At 34.7% G+C, this 10,071-nt stretch overlaps 1 protein-coding gene across 1 annotated transcript; it reads right to left on the reverse strand.

Annotated features, from left to right (window-relative positions):
* Window positions 1–8,849: 8,849 nt before the first annotated feature.
* Window positions 8,850–9,770, reverse strand: LOC143645681 (olfactory receptor 2M2-like). Its single transcript, XM_077114893.1, has one exon. The coding sequence runs from the start codon at window positions 9,768–9,770 to the stop codon at window positions 8,850–8,852; it is 921 nt and encodes a 306-aa protein (XP_076971008.1).
* Between the last annotated feature and the right edge of the window lie 301 nt (window positions 9,771–10,071).

Genomic DNA, 10,071 nt, shown 5'->3' on the forward strand with positions numbered 1-10,071 from the left:
GACCCATGTATGTCCTGCCCAACCAGCACCCCCTCATGGACATCTCTCTTTTCCATGACTGTCCCCAGATGCTAACCAACGTATTCTCAGGGACATCAATATTTCCTAATTTGTCTATGGGTCCCAGATTTATTTCTATTCTTCCCTTGCAGGCAGTGAATGTATTCTGCTCACTTGAATTGCCTACTACTGATATGGGGATATTTGTAATCCCTTAAATTACATGCATGGTAATTAGGAACCCTGAAGTTTTCTGCGGATGGTCATTGCATCTTGGGTGTGCAGGGCCACTGAATTCCCTAGTCCAAACAACATATAACATGCATTTTCTTAACTGTATCTCATTAGAAATCCACTGTTTCTTCTGTAAGCTCCAAGCATAAACTGTCATGTGTGGATATTTCAGCTTAGAGAATACTGCTGGAGCTGGGAATTTTATTTATCCTCATTTACTTTAGCCTCATCTTTACCTGCAACATTCTTATCTTTCATAGTGTATGAAATACACTATGTATTTCATACATGTAAATCTTTTCAAGAGGTGGAATGAAGCTCTGGCCACCAGTTTTTCCAATATAATTTTTCAGTACTTTGGTCCAACCATGGTTGTCTACATGATTCCTAGAGCCACGTGCAACTCAAAGATAGATGAGAGTCTCTATAGTCTAAGCCACCCTCATCCCAGTGTTACATCCCATCATATACAGCCTAAAAATAATGAGTTGGGATAGGTTCTGAAGAAAATTCTTTGCAAAGCATAATCATTAACTAACATAATAACACTTGGAGATATGAAAATGTCATGAGTCAAAATATAATTAACAGGTATCTCATTCATGAGACATTTTTACAATGGAACACATGCCTTAAGTTATCAATTTCAGAAGAAATTGTGCAGTACATTATGATACAGTATACTATGAAAATATTTTATAACTTTGTAAATATTTAATTGAGTGAATGCAAATTTTATTCATCTAGTTAGTTGAATATTTACTCAATAAATATATATATATATATTATATAGCTTTTTCTATAAATTTAAAAAGTAATTGAGAAGCTATGATATAAAAATAAAGTTCCTTACTTTTTTGGCATTAACTAGATATAGAATCAGCCTAGAAGAGTAATTCCATGATCTATATCTGCAATTATTTATTTTATATTTAAATTAGAATGCTCAAAGTTAACTACTCTCAGACTCAGAATGGCTGTGTAAACCAGGTTGTAAAGTAATTCAATTTCAACAAAATACAGAGAGGATGGACAATGTATATTTGCATTATAGCTTTCACAAAACAATTGCATGATTCACAGGTGTTCATTTTAGGACAGTCAATACTGAATCTTCACTTTGTATCTTCTTCCCTGTTTGGTAAAAATCCCATAATTTTCCAAAGGAAAACTGAACTTGAATTTTGTCCTCCAGGAAAACAGACATGAAGGGAAGTGGCAACTGTGAACTTGGTCTTATCATACTAATCCCAATGATCATTTTCCATTTATTTTTACAGGCAACATTTCTACTGGGAACAAGCACATTGCCTAGTTCATTAAATTATCTTTGTGTTCGTATACAAAGAACTCATATATCACATTTGTTTAATGTTGGATACCTGCATTCAAATCTTTTTAGAAAAATATCAAAATATTACCTTCTGTCAAAAGCTACCTTGGGATTATCTTGGTAGCAAGATACTGATATTTGCTAGAGATACTGAATTAGAGAGAAAGTAACTATTTGTGTTTCAACTTAATTTCTATATACGGGGGTATGGTAGCATAAAATTGAGGTAAATTTTTCTTTAATTTTTTTCTTTTCATTCTATCCCATTGGCAAAGGAAAAACTCCACACCAGTGCCCATTTAGAAAACCTTTCATCAAAAAGGAAGTTTTGTCATCAATATACCACTTCTGTATTTAGATTAGATGTAAATTGCGTTTCAAATCCTAAGCCACTTGAAAGGTATATATTTGCCCTCATGACTGACTTTCAAGATGTCATTGATGGGTTGAGTTAGTGCAGAGAAATACGATTTTGGGCTTACCCCAGCAACCTGAATTCTTGAACCAGGTCCAAGGTGTTTCTTTTGTCAATTGGCCATAAATATTAATCTATGAGGTGATTGTGGAGGCTGACACATCTGGTGACTTGTCACATGGGAGTCTCAGTCATCTATTTTTGAACCTCCTTAGGTCTGATTCCAAATGGAATTGCTATATTACCATGCACTGCTATTAGATCTGCTGGAAAAGTTGACACATGAGCGTAAAAATTCAGCTCAGAAGGAGTAGCATCTGCATATAATCACTTGATTTTCCATAGACAGGTGCTCTGGGTCTACTAGGATCTAATAGCAATTGTTTCAAGACACAGCATTGCCTTCTTCTAGAATTCTGGGGGTTTTCATTGTGGCTCAATCAGTGAATATATCCTGCATCATCATCATCATCATGGACTCAATTTTCTGAATTCTTTGTCTCAAAGTTTGGACAATTTGCCCTGCAGCCTAGAGCAGTGACAGAAGTCCACTTTCTCTAAGTCCCAATAGATGATGCAGGGTTTCCATTTCATCTGTAAGAAGCTTCTTAAGCAGCATTTCAAGGTATGGTATATGCTGCTTTGAATATCTGAAACAGCACAATAAGCCCTGTATTTTTTACTTCTGAGTGGACAGTCAATAAGATGTGACTTTTTACATTTAGGGGCTGTTCTTTTATTCTCTGTATTTTTAAAATCCTAAAATTTCACCAGTGTGGCAGATTGTTGAAACTTTATAGAGTTTTCCTCCCACAATTGGGAATAAATACAGGTCAGCAGATACAGAAGCCTTCTTTTAACTTGCATATTAGCTACAACTTGCATGATGCTATCATCCATGGAGGCACTGTTGTAGGGTTCTGTGGAATGGCAAGCTGATCAAGGTCCCTGCAGACTGTATTGTGCAAGAAAGGAGGATGTATGTGGGGCAATTTGGTGTGTTTATTTTTCTGTCTTTTCTACAAGAAAATGATGTTTTTCTTTATTTTTGGTCATGACAAGCTGTTCTAGTTTGCTAGCTGCCAGAACACAACACACTAGAGATGGATTGTGCTTTAATAAAAGGAGATTTATTTTGTCAGTCCTTCAGAGGAAAGGCAGCTAGCTTTTATCTGAGGTTCTTTCTTAAATGGGAAGGCTCAGGGTGATCTCTGCTGGCCTTCTCTCCAGGCCTCTGAGTTCCAACAACTTTCCCCAGGGTGATTCCTTTCTGCATCTCCAAAGGCCTGGGCTGAGCTGTGAGTGCTGAGATGAGGTATGCTGAGCTGCTTGGGCTGTGCCATGCTGTGCTCTCTCATTTAAGCACCAGCCAATTAAGTCAAACATCATTCACTGCAGCAGGCACGCCTCCTAGCCAACTGCAGACATAATTAGCAACAGATGAGGTTCACATGCCATTGGTTCATGTCTGCAGCAATAGAACTTGGTGCCTTCACTTGGCCAAGTTGACAAATGAGTCTAACTACCACACAAGGATTAAAAAGAAAGCATTCACAAGAAAACAGTCAAATTCCATGTTTTAAAATACATGTGATAATTTTTAGTACATACTTTGCATTTTTCACAGTTGCTACAATTATGACTGCAACTATGTTAAGTTTATTGCAGCCCACAAGCACATGCCAGAGATCATCTGATTTTTACATGGTGAACCCTTAAATTTAAGGGTGACATGATGGAGAGTTTGAATCTCGAATCTTAATTATTTGATAGCAGGCCTGACACTTGAAAATTTATCCCAAACTGCATTAGAGTTCAGCAGACTGAAAAATTCCCACCTTACCCCAGGTTACAGATTTACAGCAGTTCTCAGATTCAGAGTCCATTGATTGTAGATGAGCTTTACCACATCTTATCTATGTGAACACAGATAAATTCCTTCTTACTCTGTGTATAATTTTCCTCATCTATACATCAAGTAAGGACCCTGCAGTGCACATTGTAAGAACATAAAATGTATACTCTCCAAATTTTCTACAATGATACTGACCTCAGTCTACTGTCCTCCAATAAAAAATAAAAATAAAAATTCCCTCAATAGAATAGGCTGTGCAATTCCAATATTGCTGAGCATAGGTCTTCTAAATAATCCCATTATTTTAGATTTGTGCCTACCTTTGTTATTTCTCTTATGGTAGCTCAGGTCTGCATTGTTTGTTAGCAATGCGTTCTGGATATGAACCTGATGAAGTCTCCTCACCACATCAGCAGTAATGAGTTGATTTAATAGTTAAGAGAAAATCATTACAAGTCTTCCAGGTGCTAAGGATGGCAGCAGGTGCTGTGTGTGTATAAAGTGTGCTTAAATTTGAAAATTGGTGGGAGATTCTTCTAACAACTTTGGGACTCAATGAGGAGAGCATGATATTTATGAAGAAGTCCATTATTGAAAATGAAGGGAAGTTGGAAAATTCCCAAAATAGGAGACTATTTGGATGAAACAGGTACATCAACCCAATGGTGTAGTAGAAAAGTATGGGGTAGGAGTCAATCTTTACATTACAAAGCCCTCTTCTATTTGCATATCCTTCTTTCTACATGCTACCTCATTATAGATGGACATTAACACTATAGTCACTTTTTTTTAGAGATGAAGAAACTGATATTCAAAGAGGAAAATGTAGTCCCTAGATTATTATTACTCTAGCATAAAAGATATACTGGAAAATTTACCCAAAGTCATGCAAACAAAGGAAATATAATGAATTATCTTTAGCGTCAATGAGAATTTGAAGGTTTGAAGAAATTATCTTTTTCTTCTGTATCAAATCTTAGTTTTGACACCTTATCTATGTGAAACCAGATAAATTCCTTCTTATGTTGTGCATAATTTTCTTCATCTATAAATGCATTTAATTAGGAATCTTTGGAAATATAAGAATAAAATAGATATGTATACATAGATGTGTATATGTTTGATTATCTTCGTGATGAGGACTAAAAAGATTTAGTACACCAGAAAACATTGATTGGTTTGCATTTTTTCCCTTTTAGCACTTTATATGTGTAAAGCCACTGTCTTATTACCTCCATGGTTTCCAATGAAAAATTGGCACTTCTAACTATTAAAATAGTTGTCTTAATTGCAGATATTAAAATAATGGACAATTTGAATGTTCCAATTTTCAATAAAATATATAGGAAATGATACTGCATAATTTCCATCCAGGAATTAGTATCCTATAAGGAATCATTTTTTTTCTGTAGTACAGAGCTAGAAAGGGTTTTAAGCAACATTTATATCTCAGCTTTACAAGTAATGACCACTGGCCAGGAGTTGATGAAATTTTTTTAAAAGTTGAAATCCCTTTGTCCATTCAAAAGTGAATCTATCTATATGAAATATTTCTGCAAAGAAAACTGTTAATTATTATGGAGTCACTGATGAATTATTCAAGCATGTTGAGGAATAAATAGCATCAATATTATGCAAACTATTCCATGAAATAGCAAAAGGAGGGGGCACATCTTAATATAATTCATACAGAGAGTAGTAACTGGGTAAAAAAAAAAGTCTGTAAAGACATTATATAGAAGAATATTTCAGAATAATTTCTCTCATGAACACAATTGTATACTTCAAACAGAATTCAACAAACATATGCACACACACACAGTAGAAAATGCATAAAGAAAAATGAGTTTATTCCATAACTGAAAGGCTAGATCAGTATTTGAAAATAATTGAGTATGTCAATTCATTATCTGAGAAAAGATGTTAAATTGTATGCTCATCTCAATATATATGAAAAGACATTTGATAAATCAGCCATCCATGCTTCAAAAAGTATCTCGGACTTCTGGTTGTCTCATAATTGAGTAGTATCTGGTCTTCCCCCACAGAATTGAAAAATGCTGAGCAAAACTCAACAAACAAACATAGGAAGGAGTTGAAAAGAAGGATGACTTTCCAGGGACCTTAGAACTGATGAATAATAGGACACTGAGTTCCCTGGCTTTACTTACTGCCTTCCATTAATCCTGCATAGGGCACTAAAGATACCTGCAACCCAAAACACAAACAAGGACAGGGAAGGTAAAATTAATACTCTGTTTTCCTAGCCAAAGAACAGTGAGTATACTAACCTAATAACAGAATACTTTCAGCAATACCCAATCTACTCCCCCAAACACCAACAGAAAATTACAGATGAAAATCATTGTTCTTAGGAAATGTACAAGAAAGAATTGTATGCCCAAGAAACTAAATACATGCATGATTGCATACTCTCAAATGTTTATAAAATAGATAAACATAAATAAAGAGAAATGATAAGCATATAAATAAAGATAGTTGATAGATTAGATTGCTTGATAAGTAGATCAATATGTAAATACAAAAATACACTGAGACAGATAGACAGATGATAGATCGATAAGTAGATAGATAGATAGATAGATAGATAGATAGATAGATAGATAGAAAAATGATACAAAAAGTGTGGGAAATGTTAAAATCGGTGGATCTGGGTATCTGGTGTGTGTGGGGAGTACTGTGGAGTTCTTTGTTGGGGTTTTGTCTTATTTTTACAACCATCCTATAAATTTGAAATTATTTCAAAATACAATGTTTAAGAGAAAATAGTGCTTAGAATATAACACAAAGAAAAATCAGCTATTGAAGGGAAGGAGTAAAATTATTTAAAAGAAAAATATCATATAAAGTAGATTAAAGAGCAAATAAATTTTCTAGAGAAAAAGAGGGATACTACATAATTATAAAGGGATTAATCCAATGGGAGGAGAAAATGACAAATTACAAATTATGGTTTGGCATTTCAACACCCTTCACTCAGCAATTGATAGAAACCCTAGACATAAAATGAGCAAGGACACAGAAGAACTCAAAAACACAATAAAAAAGTCAGCCAACGCAATCAACAATTTCAATAGGCTAAAAAAAATGCATGATCACATCAATTTATTCAGGAAAAGCATTTGACAAAATACTGAAAACATTCATTACAAAAAAAACTATCAACAACTAGATTTCAAGGGGGAATTTCCTTTAGTTGATTAATAATATTTATGAAAACAATAACAATAAACCTGCAGCTAATATCATACATGAGTGAAAGATTGAATGCCTTAGTGAAATATAGAATGCTTTTCTTCTAAAATCTGGAAAACGGCAAGGATGATCACTGTTACTAATCTTTTTCAAAATAATTCTGGAAATTCTAGACACTGTAATAAAGCAAAAAATGAATTAAAAGTCATATGTATTGGGAAAACAACCCTCATTCCAGTGGACTTTTGTTTCTCTAGGCTTACTTTACTTCACTCTAAAAGATATCTTATATTGAGTGTGTGGTGTTCATCATTCTGCCTCCTCTGTTATTTTCCAATGAATCCTCCAATGGGGGGGATCTTATCCAACCTGATCACATGCATAGATTGAATGTAGCAGGGGGAAAGAAGGGAGGGTGTTAAATTTCTTGCAGTGAACTTCAATTATACTGGGATGAACACCTACATATGAAACTTTCCTGGATTAAAGGATTAATGGAGGAAGTCTTAAAGGCATTGTGTTTGTTCCTCAGAAAGTCCCCTGTGTTGAACAACAGGGTTGCCCTCAGCAGTGAGCTGGAAAGCATCCCTATATTGGTTATTATTTTATACCTACTTTATTCTCCCCAAACCTCACCTCCTACTCCATAAGATTAATTCCCAAATAAACATCCTGCATTCCTATTCTTGAGTCAACTATACTTTGAAATAATTTATTAAATTGAGGAGTATTAATGAACACAGGAAATTTGATGAGAAATTATCAAACATGTTTTCAAGTGATCTAGAATTTGAATCCAGTATTTGCATCCACTGTACTGAGGGAATTTGATCAGAAGTCTATCAATTGTAGACTGACCTGAAATTTACCATGGTCATAGTTATATAATGAAATGAAAATTTAAATGAGAAATATTAATCTAAAATTTTTGTATCTGAACAGAAAGCTAAATTAGGCATATTAGGTAATGTTCATGATTCAAAAAATATTAACTGTGACAACTTGGGGGACGATATGGGAAATCAAATTCAAACTATGGAATACCTTGTTAAATGTAGGAATGGAATCAAATATCTGGTAGCTTAAGGAAAATTATTTCTTCATAATAAATAGTACAAAATAAGTACCCTTAGGTATATAATCAAACATCTGATAGCTTAAGAAAAAATTACTTCTTCATAATAAATGGTACAGAATATGTAGAATGAAAGCTTAAGGTGTTGCGTAAGATGCTGCTGCAAAATACCACTTTTCCTGAAATAAATTCAATTGAAGAATGGAATTGTGGAGTAAAATATGCATTTTATTTAATGAAAATTTCATCCTGTTCCACTTCTGATGTACATGAAATCTTGTATGATGTCTTTATAATCTAATTAAGAAAAAGTTAATGGAGTCAAAGTATTATATACAGCTCCAAAAATAGGTGATGAAACTTGCTCTGTTGTTATAACTTTATGTAAACTTGATGCTAAGTAAATCAGGGAAATCAGGTAAACTATTGTTTTTATCACAGGTGGTTGACTATAAATCTGATAGTTAATTACTGACAAAATAAAATTCATAAAATGATGCTTATACTTATTGAGCATAGGCCTAATTATATTCCCATTTATTTATATAATTACAACTGTTTTGATGATTTTCATAATGTAAACATGGATGCAATTACAATTTTTTAACAAAAAATATGTCCTGATACACAAAATGCAATGAATTTGATGACTGAAAGTTGCAGCCAGGTTCAAAAGTTATTCAGAAAATTTTAATATTATAATGTTACTTTGCAATCAGGCTTAACCCAGAACATTCTTTAGAGCCTCTCGGACCTCCTTGTTCCTTAAACTGTATATGAGTGGGTTCAGCATGGGAGTGAGAATAGTATAGAAGACAGAGAGAGCCTCATCTTGCTCTGATGTATGCAAGGCACTAGGAATCATGTAAATAAACATGGTTGGACCAAAGTAAAGAAATACCACCATCAGATGGGAAGAGCATGTAGCAAGAGCTTTGTTCCGTGCCTTGAAAGACTTTAAGTGGAGAACACTGAGGAAGATAAAAATGTAAGAGGCCAGAATGAGGCCAAAGGGAGTGAGGAGAAACACAACTCCAATCACAAACACTACTTTCTCATAAGCTGAAGTGTCCTTACATGACAGTTTGAGTACTGCCTGTAGCTCACAGAAGAAATGGTGGACTTCTCTTGAGCCACATCTTGGAAAATTCATAGTATAGGTTGTTTGGATGAAGGCATTCAATGCACCCCCTAACCAGGACACAATGGCCATCTGCAGGCACACTTGAGGATTCATAATGACCACATATCTCAAAGGGTTACAAATAGCCACATATCGGTCATAAGCCATCAGAGTGAGCAGAATACATTCGCTGCCTCCAAGAGCTGAGTGAAAATAAACTTGAGTCCCACAGCCAATATAAGAAATATCAGAAGTCCCTGAGAAAAAGTTGTTTAGCATTTTGGGGACAGTTGTGGAAATAAGGGAGATGTCCATGAGAGAAAGCTGGCTGAGTAGAAAGTACATGGGGCTGTGCAGCTGGGGATCCAGAGACAGGAGGAGAACCAAGATGGTGTTTCCTGTGATGGCAACGACATAGATGAGGAGAATAGTGCAGATGAGGAAGCCAACATGCATCAATCCTGGAAAGAGTCCAAGGAGGGAAAAGCCTACTGGGGAGGTCCCATTTCCTCTCACCATGTTGTCTGTACAGCTAAATGAATGAAAGGGAGAAATCTGTCAGTGTTTTCTAAGGGAAAATGATTTATAAAGTAACGAGACTTTCACAAATTGACTTCTTGATAATAGCAATGTCCCCAATTTAGTCCTAAATTTGACCTATCCTTGAAGAGAACGAGAATAAGATTTGCATTTGCATTTACTAATATGCATAGTGATTAACACCAATAAAATATATATGAATGAATTATCTTATCCAAAGGTGACTATCAACATGCATTAGTCTTGGCACATAATTCAAATATCAATGCTTCAGGATTTT

The sequence above is a fragment of the Tamandua tetradactyla genome, chromosome 9 (genome assembly GCF_023851605.1).
Source record: "Tamandua tetradactyla isolate mTamTet1 chromosome 9, mTamTet1.pri, whole genome shotgun sequence".
NCBI lineage: Eukaryota > Metazoa > Chordata > Mammalia > Pilosa > Myrmecophagidae > Tamandua > Tamandua tetradactyla.

Coding starts and splice junctions, on each gene's coding strand:
- LOC143645681 (XM_077114893.1), bottom strand. CDS start 9,770: ATGGTGAGAGGAAATGGGACCTCCCCAGTAGGCTTTTCCCTCCTTGGA.